The sequence below is a fragment of the Mobula birostris genome, chromosome 9, assembly GCF_030028105.1.
Source record: "Mobula birostris isolate sMobBir1 chromosome 9, sMobBir1.hap1, whole genome shotgun sequence".
NCBI classification, from domain to species: Eukaryota; Metazoa; Chordata; class Chondrichthyes; order Myliobatiformes; family Myliobatidae; genus Mobula; species Mobula birostris.
Genome location: NC_092378.1, coordinates 142,415,198 through 142,440,303, shown reverse-complemented (window position 1 = coordinate 142,440,303; position 25,106 = coordinate 142,415,198). Strand labels below are relative to the sequence as shown.

Sequence of the window (25,106 nt, the reverse complement as noted above, 5' to 3'; positions counted from 1 at the left end):
TTAATTTGAAACATTGACCCCAATCCCAGATTTCCCCACAAAAGAAAGTATCCATTTACACCCAACATGTCTGAACTTCTTGTAAACTAGAGGATGTAAATGTACCCCATCCAACCTTCCATATAATATTCAGTTCCCATCAGTCATCAGAACAACAGCAACGTTGTAAAGCAAGGCATTAGTTATAAAAACATTTGTCTGGCCTGACCTCAAGCATACCTATTTGCAAATATTGTGCAATTTCTGATAACCCACTTTCCCGCCCCAACCTTGTCCCCATTCTCTTCCTGGCCACCATCTGCCCATCACCAGTTGCAAGGTGATGGGTGAAACCCGGTGGGTGGGAAAGGTATAGGGCCAGAGAAGAAGGAATCTGATCGGAGAGGAGAGTGGACCATAGGAGAAAGAGGAGGAGGGGACCCTGGGGACCTGATAGGCAGGTGAGACGAGGTAAAAGGCTAGAGTGGGGAATAGAGGGGAGGGGAAGGGAAGTTTTTTTTATCTGAAGGAGAAATTGATATTTATGCCATCATGTAGGAGGCTACCCAAATAGGACATGAGGTGTTGCTCCACGACCCTGAGGGTGGCCTCATCTTGGCACAAGAAGAGGCCATAGACTGACATGTCAGAATGGGAATGGGAGCCAGAATTAGGAAGTTTCACATTTGCTGGATGGAGAGGAGGTGCTCAAGGAAGCAGTTCCCCAATATACGACGGGTTAATTTACTTCTGTTTCTTCTTTGAAAAGGGAGGGAATGTTCTTCCTCTTCCCAAGATCCCCTTGAAATAATTCTGTGTAAAGTTAAACTAGTAAATTTTGACAGGCTTTGAGTTGAAGCATCACCTCTGTGCCTGGTTCTGTTGTTTTTAAAAAAAACTATATTTCTACCATATCTTTCCTAGTTGTTACACTTCAAAGTGTTTAACAACTAAGGAAGTAGTTTTCAAATGTAGTCACTGTTCTAATGTAGAAACTTGGCAGCAAATGTGTACACACATGCCCCACAAACTGGGGAGAGAATAATCACATAATTTGTCTGCTTACTAAGTCAAAAAAAAACAAAGTAAATTTATTATCAAAGTACGTATCTGTCACCATATACTACTTTGAAATTCAATTTTATGAAGACGTTCACAGTAGAACAAAGAAATACAATAGAATCAATGAAAAGCTACACACAAAGACTGACAAATGGCCAATGTTCAAAAGAAGACGAACTGTGCAAATACAAAAAACTAAAAATAATAATAAATAATACTGAGAACATGAGCTGTAGAGTCCTTGAAAATGAGTCCATAGGTTGTGAATCAGTTTGGAGTTGAGCTGAGTGAAGTTATCCAGGTTGGTTCAAGAGCCTGATGGTTGAAGGTGAGGCCTTGATGGTGAGGTCCTTGACGATGGATGCTGCTTTCTTGTGGTAGCGCTCCTTGTAGATGTGCTCAGTTGTTAGGAGGGCTTTGCCTGTGATGAAATTGGCTGTGTCCACCACTTTTTGTAGGCTTTTCCATTCTTGGTCATTGGTGTTTCCATACCATGCAGGGTTGCAACCAGTCAGAATGCTCTCCACTGTATATCTATAGAAGTTTGTTGGAGTTTTAGATGACATATAACAACCATATAACCATATAACAATTACAGCACAGAAACAGGCTATCTCGGCCCTTCTAGTCTGTGCCGAACTCCTACTCTCACCTAGTCCCACTGACCTGCACTCGGTCCATAACCCTCCATTCCCTTCCTGCCCATATATCTATCTATCCAATTTAACTTCAAATGACAACATCCAACCTGCCTCAATCACTTCTACTGGAAGCTCATTCCACACAGCCACCAGTCTCTGAGTAAAGAAGTTCCCCCTCATGTTACCCCTAAACTTTTGCCCTTTACTCTCAACTCATGTCCTCTTGTTTGAATCTCCCCCACTCTCAATGGAAAAAGCCTATCCACGTCAACTCTATCAATCATAATTTTAAACACCTCTATCAAGTCCCCTCTCAACCTTCTACGCTCCAAAGAATAAAGACCTAACTTGTTCAACCTTTCTCTGTAACTTAGTAGATGAAACCCAGGCAACATTTTTTAGTAAACCTCCTCTGTACTCTCTCAATCTTATTGACATTTTTCCTATAATTCGGTGACCAGAACTGTACACAATGCTTCAAATTTGGCCTTACCAATGCCTTATACAATTTCAACATTACACCCCAACTCCTATACTCAATAAAGGCCAGCATACCAAAAGCTTTCTTCACCACCCTATCCAGATGAGATTCCACCTTCAGGGAACTTTGCACCATTATTCCTAGATCCCTCTGTTCTACAGCATTCTTCAATGCCCTACCATTTACCATGTATGTCCTATTTTGATTAGTCCTACCAAAATGTAACACCTCACATTTTTCAGCATTAAACTCTATCTGCCATCTTTCAGCCCACTCTTCTAACTGGCTTAAATCTCTCTGCAAGCTTTGAAAACCTACTTCATTATCCACAACACCACCTATCTTAGTATTATCTGCATACTTACTAATCCAATTTACCACCCCATCATCCAGATCATTAATATATATAACAAACAACATTGGACCCAGTACAGATCCCTGAAGCACACCACTACACACTGTCCTCCAATCTGACACACAGTTATCCACCACTACTCTCTGGCATCTCCCATCCAGCCACTGCTGAATCCATTTTACTACTTCCATATTAATGCCTAACGATTGAACCTTCCTAACTAACCTTACGTGTGGAACCTTGTCAAAGGCCTTACTGAAGTCCATATAGACAACATCCACCGCTGTACCCTCGTCAACTTTCCTAGTAACCTCATCAAAAAATTCAATAAGGTTTGTCAAACATGACCTTCCATGCACAAATCCATATTGACTGTTCCTAATCAGACCCTGTCTATCCAGATGATTATATATACCATCTCTAAGAATACTTTCCATCAATTTACCCACCACTGACGTCAAACTCACAGGCCGATAATTGCTAGGTTTACTCTTAGAACCCTTTTTAAACAATGGAACCACATGAGCAATACGCCAATTCTCCGGCACCATCCCTGTTTCTAATGACATTTGAAATATTTCTGTCAGAGCCCCTGCTATTTCCACACTAACTTCCCCCATGGTCCTAGGGAATATCTTGTCCAGACCCAGGACTTAACCACTTTTATATTCCTTAAAAGTGCCAGTACTTCCTCTTCTTTAATTGTCATACTTTCCATAACTACTTTCCTTCTTGTTTCCTTTACCTTACACAATTCAATATCCTTCTCCTTAGTGAATACCGAAGAAAAGGAATAGTTCAAAACCTCCCCCATCTCTTTTGGCTCTGCACATAGCCGTCCACTTTGATTCTCTAAGGGACCAATTTTATCCCTCACTATCCTTTTGCTATTTATATAACTGTAGAAACCCTTTGGATTTACTTTCACCTTACTTGCTATCTGTGCAAACTTCTAAGAAAGTGGAAGCACTGTCATGTCTCTGATGACACTTACGAGCTGGTCCCAGGACAGATTCTCTGATATGACAGGTTCAAGGAATTTAAAGTCACTGACCCTTTCCACCTCCAATCCCCTAGTTCATGGACCTTGGATTTCCTCCTTCTATAGTCAATAATTAACTCTGAGGGATAGTGACCAGGAATAGCTCCCTTTTCTTTGAAATAGTGTAGAATGTAAATCCAAAACGGATTCCACTTCCAACTGTCCGACACTCCTTTGATATTGTACTAAAGTGTCAGCTTTAAATTTTGTGCTGATGTCAGCAATGTACAGCTGAACCCTGAGCTCCCCTACTCAAAGTTCAAAGTAAATTTATTATCAAAGTGCATATATGGCACCATATTCAACCCTGAGATTCAATTTCTTGTGGACATATACAGTAAACCCAAGAAACACAATAGAATCAATAAAAGACCACACCCAACAAGATGGGCAAATGACCAATGTGCAAAAGACAAACTGCAAATAGAAAAGTAAAACATATTAATAATAATAAAAAATAAGTAAGTAATAGATATTGAGGACATGAGATGAGTTCTTGAAAGTGAGTCCATAGGTTGTGGAAACAGTTCAGTGATAGGGAAAGTGAAGTTGAGTGAAGTTATCCCCAGTTATCTCAGAGGTGAGGGTACAACACACAGACAGTGAGCATTAGTGTCTGAACAAATTCTGTGCACTTTCCAGTGGGTGTCAGTAGAAGGTCATCATGAACAACAATCTCTAACATGGTGGCTATAACTATAACTGATGGTGGTAGCTCTATAGTGATCTTGGATTAGACCATCTAACTCATTGCAGATCAAGGATCTCTCTAATCAGTATAGCAGTGTACCACATCAAACAGTGTATGCACCTCATGAGCCACTGACAGCACCAATGAATACATTGCTGATGGATTGTTTTGGAGATTAAATTTGACACCCTTGGGTTTTTCTGGATGAGACATGTTTTGCATCAGAGCCAAGAATAGCATTAGTGGAAGTTCCACAGCGCTTAATGGATTCTACTTGTCAGCATGTGGTGTTGGTTTGGACTGATCAATTAGTATTTGAGTGCTTAGATAACTTGCCCAGTTCACATCAAGTGCGTACACTTGGCAATGGAGCGCACACAGTCCAGACACCATACAGCAGCCAAGTATCAGTTTGCCACATACAATGCTGCTCAGATCCATAGTTAACCCAGCTCAGAAACAGGCCCTTCGGGCCAACTTGTCCACACTGACCAGAATGCCAATCTATGCTGACCTCATTTGCCTGCATCTGCCCCCTAACCTTTGAAACCTTTCTGATGCAAATGTACATTGTAATTGTACCACTTCCTCCAAACAGTAGATTTATCAAATCACAAACAAGAGAAAACCTGCAGATGCTGGAAATCCGAGCAACGCACACAAAATGCTGGAAGCACTCAGTAGGCCAGGCAGCACCTATGGAAAGAAGTACAGTCGACGCTTTGGGCCTGAAGTGTCAACTGTACATTTTTTCCATAGAAGCTGCCCGGCCTGCTGAGTTCCTCCAGCACTTTGTGTTTGTTGAGTAGATTTATCAAATGGTCTGACTCATGACAAACATCAGAACCCCTGAGTTGCAAGACCAAGTTGATTGAGATTGCAATCTTATTTTCCTTTGGGCAATCGGAGAATAAGGTGTGCAAAGGCTCACAGCTTTCCAATATCACACACTGAATAAAGATGCAGTGATTATTGGCTGCACTTCACTGAAAACTTTACTATTTTCTCTGAAGGATATAATGAAACATCATGACTAGGTTTTCTGGCAATAATGTTTGTTATTTCCCTTTAGGTTGGTGAGTGATCCTAGCTGCTGTACAATAAATGCCTGAAGCCTCTTGAACAATCACTGGGGAGCATTTAGGTTTGACAGATATCTTTCAAGCACCGCCGTTCTTTTAAGACTTGGCTTCTGGGCTCACGTTACCAAGCAACACTATCAAGCTCTGTTCATGTTTAGAGTGTAATGTTACAATAACATGACACATTTTATTTCACTGAGAACTTGGACACTGTCCGTGGAGATTAATATTATTGGTGTAAATGGGGTGGTGACTGTGCTAACGCTTCTCTGAGGATGCAGAACCTTGAAAGGACTATAAGTAGTTTAAGGATTCAAGATTCAATTAAGATTCATTATTACTTAATAAGATAAGATAAAACTTTATTTATCCAGAAGGAAATTATTGTTGCAAGATTGTTCAGTCAGAAATATATACTTTAAAATACAAAATGTAAGCATTGAGGTAAGAAAAAATACAAAATGTGCATTAAAAAGTAAAAGTGCAAAATACAGATGTGCAATGAAACCATATAATCGTATACTTAAGGAGGAGGAGTTGCAGAGTCTTATAGACACTGGGAGAAAGGATCTCCTGTGGCATTTCGTGGTGCATCTTTGTGGAATTAGTCTGTTACTAAAGGTGCTCTTCTGTTTGTCCGGTATGTCATGGAATGGGTGAGAGGGATTGTCCTTAACGTTATTTCCTGTACACAAGTGTAAAGAAAAACAAAATAATTGTTACTCCAGATCCGAAACAGCACAAAAAAATACACCAAGATAAAGAACACAGCAATAAAAAAATCACAGTAAGTATATAAACATTAGATAGCTTATATACATTGATGGATTATATGCTCATAATGTGACACTAGGCACAGTGCGTCTGTGCAGAAGGTAACTCTGACAGGAATTATTAAATTAGTGGTGGGGAGGGCGTGATGGGGTGGGTTAGTGGGTGGAGGTATTGATCAGCATTTCTGCTTGGGAAAAGTAATTGTTTTTTGAGTCTGGTGGTCCTGGTGTAGATGCTTTGTAGCCTCCTTGCTGATGAGAGTGGGAGAAACAATCCGTGAGCAGAGTGGTTGGAATTCTTCATGATGTTGCTGGCCTTAATCTAGCACCTTTGAGTATATATGTCCTTAATGGTGGCTAGGTTGTTGCCGGTGAAGCAAGTGGGCAAAAATAACTTAGGTGAAATGGAATATAAGGAAATGCGAGATTATCCACTTTAGAAGATGAGAAAACAATTGCATATTATTTCAATGTAATCTACAGAATAATTTGTTGTAAAAGGAAGAGTATTTTTTACTTGAAACACTTAGGTGTCGTGCAAGAGCAGGAAGACTGGGAAAGTTGGCTTTTATTGCAAAGGCATACGGAAATAAAAGTTGGAAAGTCTTGCTGAAACTGTCCAGTTTTTGTCTCCTTATTCAAAGCGGCAGTTCTGAGGAGGTTCATCAGGCTGATTCCTGGACGAAGGGGTATCTGCTGAGAAAACAATTAATTCTTCACAAAGAGCTTAGAAGAACTAAAGGTGATCTTATGTTTTGATGAGAGTCCGATGGGGACTTGACAACATAGGTAGTGAGGGGCTGTTTCTCTTTATGGAAATTGAGTTCTAGGTGGCACAGCCTCTGAGGAAAGGATCGTGAATTATCCAGCATCTGCAGATTTTCTTGTGTTCATAAATTTGAAGATGAAAATAAGGAAGAGTTTCTTCTCTAGGTGGGTCATGAACTTTTGGAACTCAGTACTCCAGGGAGCTGTGAATTCAGGATCTTTAAGTCTGCCATTCAGTAAGGATATGACTGACCTGATCTTTGCCTGAACTTTCCACCCTAGTCTCCATAACATCTAATTCACAAGGGAGGTTGCAAATCTGGTTGAATGGTGCCACAACAACAACTGTCCCTCAGTGTCAGCAAGACGAAGGAATTGATTGTTGACTTCAGAAGGAGTAGCAGTCCGCACGACCCAATTTACATCGGTGGTGCGCAAGTGGAACAGGTCAAAAGCTTTAAGTTCCTCAGGGTCAATATCACAAATGACCTGACTTGGTCCAACCAAGCAGAGTTCACTGCCAAGAAGGCCCACCAGCACCTTTACTTACTGAGAAAACTAAAGAAATTTGGCCTGTCCCCTAAAACCCTCACTAATTTTTATAGATGCACCGTAGAAAGCATTCTTCTAGGGTGCATCACAACCTGGTATGGAAGTTGTCCTGTCCAAGACTGAAAGAAGCTGCAGAAGATCGTGAACACGGCGCAGCACATCACACAAACCAATCTTCCTTCTGTGGACTCATCTTACACTACACGCTGTCGGAGCAGTGCTACCAGGATAATCAAGGACACGACCCACTCAGCTAACACACTTTTCATCTCTCTTCCCTCTGGGAGAACGATCAGGAGCTCGAAGACTCGTACAGCCAGATTTGGGAACAGCTTCTTTCCAACTGTGATAAGACTGCTGAACGGATCCTGACCCGGATCTGGGCCATACCCTCCAAATATCCGGATCTGCCTCTCGGTTTTTTTTGCACTACCTTACTTTCCATTTTTCTATTTTCTATTTATGATTTATAATTTCAATTTTTAATATTTACTAATTTTAACTATTTTTAATATTTAATATTTGTAATCCAGGGAGTGTGAAGGGCAGAATCAAATATCGCTGTGATGATTGTACATTCTAGTACCAATTGTTTGGTGACAATAAAGTATAAAGTATAAAGTCAGCAGAACCAAAGAGCAGGTCATTGACTACCAGGAGAAAGAAACCAGAGATCCATGATACAGTCCTTAAGAAGGAACCCGAGGCAGAGAGGGTCAGTAGTGTTATTATATAAGAGGATCTGTCCTGGGACCAGCAAGTAAGTGCTACCACAGTGACACGACAGCACCTCTATTTTCTTATAAGTTTGCATAGATCCATCACATCATCTAAAGCTTTGACAAATTGATGTACAGTGGAGGGTATCCTAACTGGTTGCATCATGGCCTACGATGGAAATGCTTAATTGCTTAGAAGCAGAAAATAGCACAGAAATTGGAGGATACAGCCTGGTCCGTCACAGGAAAAGCCTTCCTCACCATTGAGCACATTTACAATGGAGCATTGCCATCATCAAGGACTCTCATGACACAGGACATGCTCTCTTCTCACTACTGTCCAACAGGAGCCTTAGTTCCCACACCACCAGTTGCTACTCTACAGGAGAGCTGATAATTTCACTCACCACAGTGCTGAACTGATTCCACTACTTACAGACTCACTTTCAAGGGCTCTACAATTCATGTTCTTAGTATTACTGGTTTTTTTTGCACATTTTCTCTTCTTTTACACTTTAGCCATTTGTCAGTCTTTGCTTATGTACAGTTTTTCAGAAATTCTATTGTATTTTTTAAATTTTTCCTGCAGGAAAAATACATTTCAAGGTAGGTTGTTGTGACATATATGTCCGTTAATAATAAATTTATTTTGACTTTGTCTTTGATTCTGTCTTAGTTAAAAAATATATTTATCCTTGCCTTGTGCTGCTCAGTAATACTGCTCTCTTGCTCGGAAAGTCCCAACAATAGAAATAGTGTTGACATTTCAGATATCACCAGAAAGTTATTGTATGTTGTTCACCCCAGTAAAAACCAGCCTGCCACTCTGCTGTGCAGGGGAAGCCAGAGTCTGTGTCTTTTGTTAACGATGTTGAAGTGGGGTTCTTGCACGAATATAAAATGAAAATAGCTGGCACTGCTCCAAAGAAAAGTATGCTGAGAGGCATTGATCGTGTGGATAGTCAGAGGCTTTTTGCCGGGGCTGAAATGGCTATCACGAGAGGGCACAGTTTTAAGGTGCTTGGAAATAGGTACAGAGGAGATGTCAGGGGTAAGTTTTTTACACAGAGAGTGCGTGGAATGGGCTGCTGGGAATGGTGATAAAGGCAGATACGATAAGATCTTTTCAGAGACTCCTGGATTGGTACATGGAGCTTAGAAAGATGGAGGGCTATGGGTAACTCTAGGTAATTTCTAAAGTAAGTACATGTTCTTCGGCACAGCATTGTGGGCCGAAGGGCCTGTATTGTGCTGTAGTTTTTCTTTGTTTCTAAAAATGCAAGAATTCATTTCAGATGGGCATTGGTTTTTCTATCCATGATCACTTCGTGGGAACTTACTATGCATAACCTGGCTGTTTCCTTCATTGTGGGTAAAGAACAGCTTGGAGTCAAAGCATGGAATAAAAGCACCCTCCAAAATAAAGTTCCAGTGTTTGACCCATCAGTAAGATCTCACTGATTTCAAGCTGCTGTGTGAAATAAGGAAGGCTCGAAATCAGACCTGAATGATGTATGGCTATTGTGCTCATCTGATGTGCAATGCGTGTCCTAGAAGTTCTATAGAATGTGAAAGTGGCAATCAAGTTATAACAAGAATCTGTACTGCTTTGAAATTTAAAGATGATGTTACCAAGATATAATTCCTGTCCTCAAGGGTATTAGATTGTTTAATTGGTGTGAAAACGATATAGGAGCCTCAGGACTCACACCACCAGGTTCCGGAACAGTTATTAGAATCAGGTTTAATATCACTGATGTATTTTGTGAAATTTGTTGCAGCAGTACAATACAATGCATGATAATGATAGAGAGAAAAAGCTGTGAATTGCTGTAAGTATATATATAAAAATAGTTAAATTAAGTAAGTAGTGCAAAAAAAGGAAATAAAAAAGAACTGAGGTGATGTTCATAGGTTCAATGTCCATTCAAAAATTGGATGGCAGAGGGGAAGAAGCTGTTCTTGAATCACTGAGTGTGTGCCTTCAGGCTTGTGTACCTCCTTACTGTTGGTAGCAATGAGAAGAGGGCATGTCCTGGGTGGTAGGGGTCCTTAATGATGGATGCTAGCTTTCTGAGGCACTGCTCCTTGAGGATATCCTGGATACAATGGAGGCTCGTGCCCATGATGGAGCTGACTAATTTTACAACTCTCTGCGGCTTATTTTGATCCTGTGCAGTAGCAGCCCCCCACCACCACCCCAATACCAGGTGGTGATGCAGCCAGTTAGAAAGCAGGCTCTTGAACCAAAGGGGATAACTTCACTCAACATCACTCACCCCAACACTAAACTGTTCCCACACCAATGGATTCACTTTCAAGGACTCTTTATTCATTTCATGTTCTCGATATTTATTGCTTATTTGTTTATTTTTGTTATTTTGTTTCTCTTTGTTCTTTTAGTATTTGTACATTGTTGTCTGTAGTATGTAGTGACATATATATACTTAGATAATAAATTTACGTTGTCCTTTGAACTTTGATAAATTGTTGTTCCGTCGGCCATGTGGAGGTGTCATTATTTCAAAACTACTTCGCCATCCGTCCAGCATGTTTGACGATCTAAAGCTGAGCTAAGTGCAAGATGTTCTCTTTATAATTTTCATATGATGCTTTATGACTGGCTAACGTTATAGGTTTAGGACGTACCTAACAACTGTAGAGCAGAAGACAAGCTACTTGTGCTCGCCGGTGGAAAAAGACATGAAACAGTTTGCAGAGTTTACCTGAGCCAATGTCATCAGGGATACTAGGCTGGAATGAGATTATAACAATAGAAAGAAGTTGGAATGGGAGAAAACAGATTGCAGGCAAAATCTCTGCATGGAGCTAAGATGAGGTGCAGGAGAGCACCAAGGGACTGTAAAGATTTAAATTTTTTTTAAAAATAGCTTAATTTTGGCACATCTACGTTGAACCATATAGTGAAATGCATCATTTTGTGTCATTGTGCTGCTGGTGTTGCTTCTGCCACTACTCACTAACCCCAACTGTATGCCTTTGGAATGTGGGAGGAAACCGGAGCACATGGTGGGAATCTGTGTGGTCAGTGGAGAATGTACAAACTCCTTACAGACAGCATGGGAATTGTATCCAATCTTAAGGCTTGCGCTATAAAGCATTATTGTTAACTGCCACGTTACTATGCCACCCCTATAATTCAACAAGGACTATAATGAGAAGCAACAAAGCACAAACCATTGAAGAGCCTGAAATGAGATCCTTGCAGTTGAAGTTGAAGGTAATACGATTTGAAGTTGGGTGGAGGGCAAGAGATAGTCATAGTCATACTTTATTGATCCCGGGGGAAATTGGTTTTCGTTACAGTTGCACCATAAATAATAAATAGCAATAAAACCATAAATAGTTAAATAGTAATATGTAAATTATGACAGGAAAAAAGTCCAGGACCAGCCTATTGGCTCAGGGTGTCTGACCCTCCAAGGGAGGAGTTGTAAAGTTTGATGGCCACAGGCAGGAATGACTTCCTATGACGCTCTGTGTTGCATCTCAGTAGAATGAGTCTCTGGCTGAATGTACTCCTGTGCCCAACCAGTACATTATGTAGTGGATGGGAGACAATGTCCATGATGGCATACGTTTATAACTCCTTCCCTCTGCTAGCCCGCAGGTCACCCTTGAGCGAGGTGTAGCACCTGCTTAGCCCCCTGATCAGGGTCATGTGAAGCCATGGGAGCAGGTGGTGGATGATCGTACGAGCAGCTGGTGCATATCACAAGTTCTGGATAAGCACCCTCTGACGCCAGGCAGACAACCTTTGAAATGTATTGATAATGGCTGGGGTCACCCGTCTTGCAAAGACACTGCCCAGAAGAAAGCAATGGCAAGCTCCTTCTGTGGAAAAGATTGCCAAGAACAATCATGGTCAAAGACCATGATCACCCATGTCGTATGACACAGCACATGATGATGATGATAATGAATACTACTCAGACCTGAAACTGAGAGCTGAGGACCCAGCAAGTGCAATGTTAGTATTCATTACCTGAGGACTAGAATATAAAAGCAAGGATGCAGTGCTGAGGCTTTATAAAGTGTTAGTCGGACTGCATTTGGAGTATTGTGAGCAGTTAAGTTTTTTATCTATTTCATTTTTTTTTAGACAAACACCGTGGTAATAGCTCAGTTCAGCCCAACAAGCCAGTGCTGCCCAGTTACCCCATGTGACCAATTAACTTACTAATCCATATGTCTTAGGGATGTAGGAGGAAACCAGAGCACCCGGAGGAAACTCACGTGGTCATGGGGAGAACGTACAAACCCCTCACAGACAGTGGCAGGAAGGGTCCCATATAGATAAGAAAGGATTGAAGACGGTCCAGAGGAGATTTACAAGAATGATCCTGAGAATGAAAGGGTTAATGTATGAGGAGCATTCGATGCTGTACTTGCTTTAAGTTAGAAGAATGGGGAGGGGGTGATGTCTCGTTGAAACCTACCAAATATTGGAAGGCCTATACAGAATGGATGTTGAGAGGATGTTTCCTATCGTGGAGGAGTCCAGGATAAGAGGCCACAGCTTCGGAATAGAAGGCCATCCCTTTAGAACAAAGATGAGGAGCAATTTATTTGGCCAGAAAATGATGAATCTGTGGAACTTATTGCCACAGATGGGTGTGGAGGTCAAGTTTTTGGGTATATTTAAAGCAAAGGGTAATAGGTTCTTGATTAGTAAGAGTGTCAAAGATTACAGGGGGAAGGCAGGAGAATGAACAGGTGATAGGTGGATTCAGGTGAAGCGGGTGAAAAGCAGTGGAGAGAGAGGAGAGTGGCAATGATGTGATAAGCTAGGAAGTGATAAGGTGGATATGACAAAGAGCTGAAGATGATGGGATCTGATCGGAAACTACATTGAAGCTTGGACAAATGGAGGAAGGAGGGGAAGGAGTGGGTAGAAAGGGTAGGGGATGGACAGATGAAGAGAGTGGGGGAGCAGAGATGGTATATTGGGGAGCTAGAGGACTTTAGGTGTTGTGAAAACTACTGAACTATTGTACTCTTCCAAGTTTGTTAGTAAAAGAACAAAATATATCTTGCAGGTAGGAAAACCAGTGAAGGGCAGCAGAAATGGGAGTACTATTTGAAAGAAGCCGCTACATGCATGATGATAGGACTCGATGTTAATCGGGACGCAGAAGCCAGCGGATTGTGACAGAACACCTGAGAGAACTTTGGATGTGTGTCTGGAACTGGGGTCACTGCAGGATTTGTTGACAGTAGTTGTGGATGAGAATGTTGGTATGGCTTTGAATGCTTAACATTGTTAAAATGCCTCATGTTATTATTGAGGCCGTAAGAAGTTTGTACGTTCTGCCGCTTTTTCTAAGAAGTTCGTACGTTCTGTTCGTGACCGCATGGGTTTCCTCCGGGTCCTCCGCCATTCCGAAGGCGTAAGGGCTAACGAGTTAATTGGTCACGTAGGTGTAATTGGGTGGCACAGGCTCAAAAAGCTTATTATCGTGTTTATTTCTAAGATAAAAAGTATCGGACACCCTACCGCCTACTGCTCCCTCGGGACGGTGGCTAACAGTTAGGTGTGATTGATAGAGTATTTGGGAACTTCTCCCTGGAGAGGCTTGTGAGTTCCTGAGGTCCCGAGAGCGGTGCCGTCTGGAGCTTAGGTCACCCATGGCGGTAAGATGAAGGCGGGAGGTTCGAGACTAAGAGCGATCCGACCAAGACCTAGCGAGGGCGTTGGCAGGAGATGATGGTACATCACAGCGGCAGTGAAAGCGGCGGAAGGATGCAGCAGACAGTGAGGGGGTCCCCGCTCGTCTTGTGTTCCATGCCACTGGACCCCGATCCCGATCCATCAGGACTGTGCGGCGGCTGTCCATGTATCAGCCTCCGCAAGGTAAACAATTACACACAGGCATTCTCCATGAAGGGAATAACTCCTTAAGAGAACATCATACTCGATTCGAGTGATCGCATCTGGGAATATCTGGGAACCAAAACAGGAGCCTACTGGTTTTTTTTATACAGCTACAGTGGAAAACAAAGCACGATTTCCTGGCTCCTGTCCAAGCATCTATAGTTTTAAGATCCAAAACAATCTGTTCCCATCAATCACCATTTTATTACTGGTGTTTTTTTAAAAAACTACTATAGTTAAATATTTCGTGACAGGTTCAGTTCAAGATCCGCCAGCGCACGCAGAGTTCGCTGAGACTGGCTGATGTCCAGCTGAAGAGATTTATTGGGAACAGACGAGTGGGGGGGTTTTCCTGTGCCAGAAACCGTACAAAGGCAGCCTTTGCCTCTGCATTGTATCCTAGCGAGGGTGGCAGGCACTTCAGTCTGAAGCTGCCTCTGCGTTTTTGCTTGCCACTCCGTCAGTAGTATTGCCAAACAGTGTGTAACCTAACCCGTGGAACACTCGATGCGTCAGCCGAGAGAAGAGGCGAGAGATAGGCGGGCGTTTCTTCTGGTGGAAACAATAATTTCTCCGGACACTTGGGAAAAAAAGATGAAAAAAAATGTCTTGAGGGCATGGATGCGAGAAGCAGCCTAACAAAAGTATGTGCTGTACTTCCAACCCCACCCCCCATGCATCGATTTTTAAAACTCCGTCCCCACCCGCCTTATTCTGTCCCTGAAGCCTTCCCCTGATGGAACTAACCCGTGAACATCAAAATACAGCGGGATTTTATTTTGGAAACATACATACAAAGATAAGAGCGTCCATAGGGATTCAGAAACAGGACACGGGGATTGCAATAATTTGCCCAGACCTGCTGTGGTCATTTTTGTCGGAAGCCCGGCTTGGTTTAGGTGAAGATGCGCAAAAACAGCTGGGCCAGCTTTGAACCCAGAAATTAGAACAATGCAGGCCCTTCTGCCCATCATTTTGTGCAGACCTTTAAACTTACTCCAAGATCAATCGAAGCCTTCCCTCCCACGTTTCCTTTCCCGTTTTTCTTTCAGCCATGTCCTCTCTGAGTTTCTTAAATATCTTCAAAGTATCTGTTTCGACCACCACACTCTGGAAGTAGAGCATACCACGTACCCCCCCATTCTTTGTGTAATACCTCTGACACCTGCACTTTCCTCCGCTCACCTTACTGTTGTACCCTCTCATATCTGCTATTTCTGCACTGTGAAAAAGTTGTTGGCTGCCCACTCTATCAATGCCTCTCATTATCCTCTGCTCTTCTATCAAGTCACCTCATCCTCCTTCGCTCCAAAAGGAAAGCCCCTAATTGCTAAACCTATTGTCGTAAGACATGCTCTCTAATCCAGACAGTATCCATCTCTGAAAGGCAGCATCCATTATTAAGGACCTCCAGCACCCAGGGCATGCCTGTTTCTCACTGTTACCATCAGGTAGGAGGTACAGAAGCCTGAAGGCACACACTCAGCAATTCAGGAACAGCTTCTTCCCCTCTGCCATCCGATTTCTAAATGGACATTGAACCCTAGGACACTACCTCACTTTTTCAATATATATAATTTCTGGTTTTTTGCATGATTTTAATCTATTCAATATATGTATACTGTAAATTGATTTACTTATTCATTATTATTATCATTTTCTTTTTCTTATCTATATCATGTATTGCATTGAACTGCTGCTGCTAAGTTAACAAATTTCACGACACATGCCAGTGATAATAAATCTGATTCTGAGTATCCTGGTAAATCTTCTCTGCACCCTCTCTAAAGCTTCCACATACTTTGTATAATGAGGTGACTAGAACTGAACACAATGCTCCAAGTGTGGTCTAACCAGAGATCTATAGAGCTGCAACATTACCTCTTGGCTTTTGAACTCAGTCCCTTGATTAATGAAGGCCAACACACCATGTGCCTTTTATCAACCCTATCAACTTGTGGGCAACTTTGAGGGATATATGGATTTGGGTCCTAAGCATCCTCTGTTCCTCCAGACTGCCAAGAATCCTGCCATTAACTCTGTACTCGGCCACCAAGTTCAACTTTCTAAAGTGAATCACTTCACTTCACAATTTTCCAGATTGAACTTCACCTGCCACTTCTCAGCCCAGCTCTGCGTCCTATCAATGTCCCATTGTAACCTGTGCCAACCTTCTACACTATTCACAACATCATCAACCTTACAGAACTTTGAAGAATTGCTTAAGCATAGTGTGTGTGTGTGTGTGTGTGTGTGTGTGTGTGTGTGTGTGTGTGTGTGTGTATGTGTGTTTGTGTGTGTGTGTGTGTGTGTGTGTGTGTGACTATTGTGAGCCAAGATGCTGTCTAAATATTTTTAGCGTGTGCGTGCATGAATATCTGAGTGTGTGAATAGGTGAATGTTTAAATGTTATGTGCTAGAGCGTGTTGTTGAGTGTGTGTGTACCTATGTGACTGTGCAGAGACTGGGTAGATCCCACAGCTGATCCTTGCAGTCAATAAGACCAAGAAATTAATTGTGGGCTTCAAAAAGGGGAAGCTGGGAGAACGAGGACATGGCTCATCATTGAGAGGACCGGTGAATGTGAAAAGGGTGAGTAGTTTCAAGTTCCTGTGTGTCAGCATCCCAGAGGATCTAGCCTTGGCCCAATGTGTTGATGCAATTGCGAAGAAGGAGTGCCAGTGGCTAAACTTCATTAAGAGTTGGAGGAGATTTGCTGTGTCACCAAGACTCTTGCAAATTTCTACAGATCTATAGTGGAGAGAATTCTAACTAGTTGCATCACTGTCTGGTATGGAGGCACAACAGCACAGGGTGGGAAAAAGCTACAGAGGGTTGCAGACTCATTTATCTCTAGCATGGGCACTAGCCTCCCCACCATCCAGAACATCTTCAAAATGTGGTCCTCAGATAGGTGGCGTCCATCTTGAAGGACCCTCACCATCCAGGATAGACCCTCTTCTCACTATTACTGCCAGGAAGGAGGTACAGAAGCCTGAAAACCCACACTCAATGTTTTAAGAACAGCTCCTTCGCCTCTGCCATCATATTTTTGAATGGTCCATGAACCATGAACACTAGCTCACTAATTTGTTTTCTTTTCTGCACTATCTATTTTTATATATTCTTACTGTAATTTAAAGTAATTTTTTTTAGGTATTTCACTGCACTGCTATTGCAAAACAACATATTTCAAGGTATATATTAGAAATAATAAACCTGATTCGGAGACTTGTTTCAAACATGTTGATAGCCGTTGGAGCTGCCTAAGCCATAGAACTGGGCAACAAATCTTTCCAATAGTGTTGCTTCCTCGGAATTATTTTTTTATATGATAGACCGCTTGAAGCTGAACACAAATATAATTTCAGACTACTTGTACCAGAAAGGAATTTAGAGAGACAAGAAATTAACTTTTATTGAATATAAATCATTTAATAGCATAACAGTGCTGATGCTTTGTAATTGTTCAACTAAGCTGAAGCATTTTGTGGGTGATTTTTGTTTGTATTCAGTGTCTGAGGCTTCTTGATTGGGTCTAACAATAATCCACCCCCATTGATGGGTTCCAGTTGCCCTGATACTGTTTCTCCATGATCGTAATGTTCTGGTGAAATCTTTCGCCATGCTCGTCGCTGACAGTGCCAAGATTTGCAGGAAAGAATTTAACTAGGAATGTAGAATAATGAATCTTTAGTGACATGTTGCACTTCGTGGTTCTGTATGCATGAAGCACGTTGTCAACCAGCTGCATGTAATTTGAAGCTCTGTAGTTGCCAAGAAAATTTCCAACATCTTTGAATGCCTTCTATGAGATTTTCTCCAGTCCCACTAGAAGTTCTTTGAATGGCCTGTTTGATTTGTGGACCAACAAAAATACTTTCCTTAATCTTGGCATCAGTAATTCTGATTTGAATTATGAATTGAAATAACAATAATGGATGATTTCAAAAATGGTGTGTGACAGAGAAATTTCAAGGTGATTTTCATGATCAGCAGCCAAAATCCATAAGATATACCCAAAGGTATTCAGGAAGCAAAATCTTTGTTGTCCAGTGTAATCAGAATCACACTTCTGGGGATTGTACGATGGTAGAATGAATGGAAAGATGATCTTTCTTGAATAATAAATAGAGAGAAACTAATTTAGAGGGTGCACTTATCAGGGTTTTGCAGTTTGCAATCATAAAAACTAAAAACAACATCCACGTAAGTTGGCATCATGCTTTGCATGCTAACTAGTTACTGGATGTGAAATGCCCCTGAAGACCATTGAGTTATCTGCTGGCTGCTGGCTGTCTCCATTTTATCACATCAAACTCACACCTAGCCCGAATGTGTTGCAGCCAAATATTTTTGGCGTGACATCATGCAAATAAGATTAAATGGTATCCTTTGACATCTCTTTCTCATCTCAAAAGCACTGCCAACAGCACAGTGAAAGACTTTGAAAGCATCGCTTCTCAGATGCCCTTGTACTCTTTGAAGTCAGGTAGAATTGTCCACAAGACATGGCTGGCTCAGAGGTTGAAATGCCTGAAAGCAGATCTTCCCTAAACTGTAATTAAAGTGCTTGAACCATTTTGAAGCTTGCGTCTAATATTTTCAGAATACAATTATGGAGGATTTTATGCAGCAGTTAATTAAGATCTCAATTTTTATTCTGAAATTTGCTTTGATTTAACTTACTTGGTGAGGTATACATTATGAAAAAATGTGAATAAAATTTAATTTTTGATACTCTTAAATACAGTTTTTAAGATCTAAGAGAGACAGACATGAGACTGCAGAATCTGAAGGAAAAAAGCAATCAGATGGTGGAACTCAGGAGGACGAACAGCATCCGTGGGTGAAAATGAACTGTTAATGCTTCACAGCTTCATGTTCTGATGCAAGGCTTTCAACCCAAAAAAATCACCAAATCACTATCGAAAAATACGATCTAAAAATTAACTCTTAGCAAATGTGTGCCAATTTTTGATGTTATGTTTAGCTTGCATTTCTTGCTGTTTATGTTTGTCTCCCCACCGTCAAGGACGTCTTCATCAAGCGATGTCTCAAGAAGGTGGCATCCATTATTAAGGACCCCACTATCGGGGTCATGGCCTTTTCTCATCAGGAAGGAAGTACAGGAGCCTAAAGACACAGATGCAACATTTTAGGAACAGCTTCTTCCCTTCCACCATCAGATTTCTGAATGGACAATGAACTCATTGACATTACTGACTTTTAGTCTCTATTTTTTAGATTATGAAGACACGCAGTCCTCTTTTATTGTCGTTTAGTAATGCATGCATTAAGAAATGATACAATATTTCCTCCGGTGTGATATCACAAAGCACAGGACAGACCAAGACTGAAAAAACTGACAAAACCACATAATTATAACATATAGTTACAACAGTGCAACAATACCATAACTTGATGAAGAAGTCCATGAGTTCAAAGTCTCTCAAATGTCCCACATCTCACACAGACGGGAGAAGGAAGAAAAACTCTCCCTGCCATGCCTGACCACAGTCTGACTCTGAGTCATCTGAAAACTTCGAGCTCTGATCAGCTCTCCAACACCAAGTACTGAGTGCCATCTCTGTCCGAACGATTCAACCTCCTTCTCGGTCGCCAAAAGCAGGCAAGGCCGGGGATTTTGAGGTCTTCCTTCCAAAAGATTCCCGACCATGCAGTAACAACAGCAGCAAATGAGTGTTTCAGAAATTTCTCCAGATGTTCTTCTGTGCTTTCATGTACATTCTCCATCAAATCAGAATTGTCCACGGCCCCTATTTAACAGATATGATATCATTTTGCACCAGAGGGCTGCGCACACGCAGACGCATCGCCATCTTCTCCTCCCGCCTCTGTTCTACATTTGTTCGACATCTTTATTTATTCTATTTTTCTTAATGTAATTTATGATGATTTTTTAATGCATTGCAAGGCACTGCTACCGCAGATGAATAAATTTCATGAAGTATGTCAGTGACAATAAATCTGATTCTGATTCAGTGTTATGAAGTGCGCCGGCAATATCGGAACCCAAGTGCGAAGGAAAGACAGACTCCGATGTACAGATGGTGATGAGAGTTTATTCATAATACTTCCTAAAGAAAATCGGTGGCTCGGCCGAGTGACACCATGAGAATAACATTCTCAAAGCTATGATCGTGCGATTAGCGCTAATCAGGCGTCTGCTTAGATAATACAAGTAACACAGAATCCCTAGCCTATCAAAATAAATTTAACAAGCTGAAACAGAAAACACCAGGAGACCGCATTATAAAGAGCAAGGCACTCAATAAAAGCAGAAGGAACCCTCATTTAACAACTGTCATTGAACAGCAATTAAAAAATTCAGGTGCTCTAAAAACCTTGGAGGCCAATACTCTCTGGTAACCTGTACAAGCCCAAAGGACTCTTTACATTCTGATTCCGAGATGATGTGGATTTGTACTACAGAAAATTGCACATCTGACGATTTTCTGGGAATGCAATATCCCCATAACACAGAGATTGTATAAATACTGTTAAACTAACAACAGGTGCTTTTGTTTGTCTATTATTTATAGGGGAAACATCTACAAGGACTTGCTTGAATTTCCAGCATCTGCAGAATTCCTCGTGTTTACTAGGACTAATGCTGGCTCTTTATCTGGGATCCACAAGATGGGATTTGGACGGTGGTCTGCTTGAGGAAGTTCAGGCGTGAGTAAGAACCAGGACCTCAGTATAAATGTGCCTGGGAGGTGCAGGCACTGAAAAAGTTCAAAGTTCAAAGTAAACTTATTATCAATGTGTATATGTGTTACCATATACTACAGTGTGATTTGTATATGTCACCATATATTATTACTCTGATTCATCTTCTTGCAGTCATTCACAGTAAAACAAAAAAATAGAATCAATGAAAAACTACACAAAGACTAACAACAATCAATGTGTAAACACAAAAATAAATAGATAAATAAATAAATAATATTGAGAATGGATGTTATCCAGGGGTGGTGATGGTATGGGAGTCCTTGGAGCCTGCTGGGAACTTAACTTGGAGGAGAGTCCTGGATCTGAGGGCACAGCCTCAGGATAAAGCATGTCCCTTTGAAACTAAATGGAGGGGGAATTTCTTCAGCTAGAGGGTGGTGAATCTGTGGAACTTGTTGCCACTGAGGGCCATGGAGGCCAAGTCATTGGGTGTATGACAGAGATCGATATGTTATTGATTGGTAAGGGGACTAAGCAACACTCCCTCTATTTTTTTTACAGCTGCATGTACCAAACAACCATTGTCTAAGCTAGAAATTTTTATATGGCCTGAAAACTGTGCGGCACCTTAAATGTTTATATGAAAGAAAGTTCTAGCTGTACGGCAATAAAGGCCAGGTGCACGGGAGCATTTCAGTTACAGAGTGACCGTGCACCCGTACAGTTTAGAGAGAACAGTGTGGTTGAGAGTTATATGGAAGAAGGCGGGAGAATGGTGATTAAGGAATAGCTATTTGAATGGCAGAGCAGACTTGACAGGCCGATTGCCTTATCTTTGCTCTTATATCTTACGGCCTTATGAACTTCACAGTGGAGCAATCTTTTGACATGGGAAATGGCTGTGTGTAGGAGAAACTGTGTGTGTTAAGAGCAGCTGTCAGTGGCCATACTACCTAGTTTTACTAAATAACCTGCAATGATTTCTTTAAAATGTAAGAGTTTAACTACTCAAGGCCCTTTGCTGAAAGGTCCTAAACACGTTAATGAAGATGGGCTGAAGGGCCTGTTTCTATGCTGGTGTTAATGTTTTCTCTTATTTCGTTTTATAGTTGTACAGACCAACCATTGCTCTGAGCAGGAAATTTTTACATGGACTGAGAGCCGCGCAGCATGTTAAATGTATTTTTTTGTAATATGCATTGGCATTCAGCAGGCTGGCAGTTTATTGCAATGATCTATTGACTTCCATTCTGAGTTTATTGTTACAATTTGTAAAAGTGTTGTAATTTGAAATAATGACGATATAAATATGTTGAAGCTCTGAAATCTTTCAAAGTAATGGTTGTGGTATGTTTATTATTTAGAAAATTTATGGAATATATTCATTAACACATAACTAATTACAGGGTATTTCACAATTATATTAACATAGACTTCAAAATGATATTAACATTATACTGTACAAGAAGAAAATTCCAGCTTTGTAATAACAAAGGCTAGGTGCGTGGGAGCATTTCAGTTACTGCGCGGCCATATGCCCACACAGCTTAGGAGGAGCTGTAGCTGTAGTGCTCTATGATTCTATGACTTTATGTAGTGCCTTCTGGGTACTTGTGATGAATGCTGTTGGGGCAGTACATTTGAATATTGTGTTGGTGAGATGTTGATGTAAACCAGTAGTCACCAATGGTCTACCATGGTATGTTAACAAGTTAGGGTCTCCTGTGCCCAAGATCACGTGTGTTGGTGGAACCCTGCTGGTGACGTACTCGCTCCACTCAGTTGTTGGAGTCCAGTCATGGAGAACGAAACTGCTGCAAAGACTACTGGGGACCTGCCCAATGATCCTGCACAGGGAAGGACAGGGATAGAAATAGTGAACCCATACATTTGAATGGACAGGCATGGATGAATGGAGAAGGGTTAGATACAAAGTAAATATAAAATGATTTATTTTCATCATCATCATCAGATGCTATGCCCAGATTGAGTTTTGACTGCCATGGCCCACACACTCCTGTTTAGGGTCAAGTGGATCAATTCATTGGTATTCATTTGAAGTTCTCTGGCTGCTGTCTCCATCATCATTTCTCTTTGCCTTCCTCTTGCTTTCTTCCCTTCAATCTTTCCCATAATTACTGTGCATTCTAACTCCTCTTTCCTAATCACATGTCCAATGAAGTTACGTTGCCTTTTCATGACCTGATACATTATTTCTCTTCTTGTGCTTGCTCTGTTCATGACATCCTCATTAGATATTCATTTCGTCCACGGTATTCTTTGCATCCTCCTCAAAATCCACATCTCTGCTGCTTCAATTCATTTCCTCATGTTACTAGATATTGTCCTACATTCTGAGCCATATAACTGTCATGCCTAGTTTAGTGTTGGTCAGTATACTCCTCATTCTCGTGAAGGTGCCTTTTGCCATCCCTATTCTTCTTTTGATGTCCATGTCTCACCTGCCATCTGATGGAGGAACAGCTTCTATCCCAGAGCTTGTGGCCTCCATCACACCACTCCAACAGAACAACGATTGAAACTGTGAGCACACACATGCACACACAGGGACTCAAATACTTGCACTAACGGCACTTTGTGCATCACTGTGATATCCTGGTGCTGCTGCAACTTATTTTCTGCTACTTAGCTATTTAATACTGATTTTCTATTACTGTCTTGTTTTTATCTACCGCTTTATTTAATTGCCTGAGAGGAAACCAAACAGAGTTTCATTGCACCCATGTATAATGACAATAAAGATCATTCAATTCAATTCAATGTCACCCAGCTTCCTAAGTAGCAAAAGTTCTGTACTTGTTTTATGTCTTCCCCATTTATTTTCAGCCTGCAAATAGGATTCTCCTTCTTTTTGGATATCACCATACATTCTGTCTTTTTGCAATTGATAGATAGACCCAGTTTTGCACTTCCTTCAACAGCTATATCAATTAAGTTTTGTAGTTCTTCCTCCATACTTGCAACTAACACAGTGTCATCCGCATATCTGAAATTATTGATGTTTTCACTGCCAACTTTGATTCCCAAGATGTCTGTTATTTTTTGTAATATTGTTTCACTGTACGCATTAAATAAATCAGGGGAGAAAACACACCCTTGTCTAACGCCTCTCTTGATTTTCGTAAACTGACTCACTTCTCCATCTATTCTTACAGCGGCAGTTTGTTCCCAGTACAGATTTCTGATTAGGCGGAGGTCTTTCGAATCTAGATCTGGAGTTTCCTGTAATATTTAAAGTAACATTGTGCTTCACTTTATCAAATGCTTTTGTGTAGTCGATAAAACAAACAAATCTTTTTGCACTTGAATAGTGCATTCTGATAGTATCCTTTACATTAATATCACCTTTCTTGTACCTTTGTCTTTCACAAAACCACATTGTTCTTTACCTATTCCAGCTTGTATCTTACATTTAGCTCTTGTCATCAAAATTCTTAGAAGTATCTTGGTGGTATGACTCATTAAACTTATGGTCCTCTGTAATTCACATTCTATTGCTCCAGCTTTCTTAGGAAAAGTGATAAATACTGATTTACTTTATCTGAATTAATTAAATGCGTAAGTGCTGGCAATTGTTTAAAATTTTAATGTAAGGTCATAAGACATGGAGCAGAATTTGGCTATACAGCCCATTGAGCCTGCTATGCCATTTGATCATGGCGTGCGGCCACTTTGGTGGTGATGTCTGTTATCTGTCAAGTAGGGGATTGTGCACAATCCTGATTCGATGGAGACAGACATGAGAGCACAGCAGAACATCTGGAAAACTTCTGAAATGTCCGCTTCACTGCCGCTGTTACTGTGTGGTAACCGGAATCCCCGGAGCTGAAGGCCTCGAAATCCTCGGCTTCGAGTGTTTCAACGGCTGGGGCGAGGTCGAAGACGCTCAGCAGAGGATGGCGCTCGGGAGGCTGTATCGGAGAGGCTGCTCGGAAGCTTGGAGTTTTCGGACGGATGGACTTAGGGTCGGCTGGGGTCGGCTGCTTCCAAGGTATCTGCAAGTTGACGATACCTGGAGGTTTATGGCAGGGAGTTTCTCCCTTTTGCCGCCTACTATCGGAGAGTCAGGAGTCGATTGACTCGAGACTTTGAGAACTTTTTTTACTGTGCCTATGATCTGTTCTCTATCAAACTGTGGTATTACTTTGCACTGCCGTAACTATATATTATAATTATGTGGTTTTGTCAGTGTTAGTCTTTGGTCTGTCTTGTTTTCTGTGATATCACTCTGGAGAAACGTTGTATCATTTCTTAATGCATGTATGCATTTCTAAATGACAATAAAAGAGGACTGAGTGTTCTCATAATCTAATTTATTATCCCTCCCAACTCAATTCTCCTGCTT

The 25,106-nt window shown here is 41.3% G+C and overlaps 1 protein-coding gene across 1 annotated transcript in view; it reads left to right on the top strand.

Annotated features, from left to right (window-relative positions):
• Positions 1–25,106, top strand: part of thumpd1 (THUMP domain containing 1) — a 74,333-nt gene that overhangs the window by 16,829 nt on the left and 32,398 nt on the right. Inside the window, exon 5 of the mRNA XM_072269004.1 lies at positions 20,608–20,743. Coding sequence (XP_072125105.1) covers positions 20,608–20,743 — 136 coding nt within the window. The remainder of the gene's footprint in view (positions 1–20,607; positions 20,744–25,106) is intronic.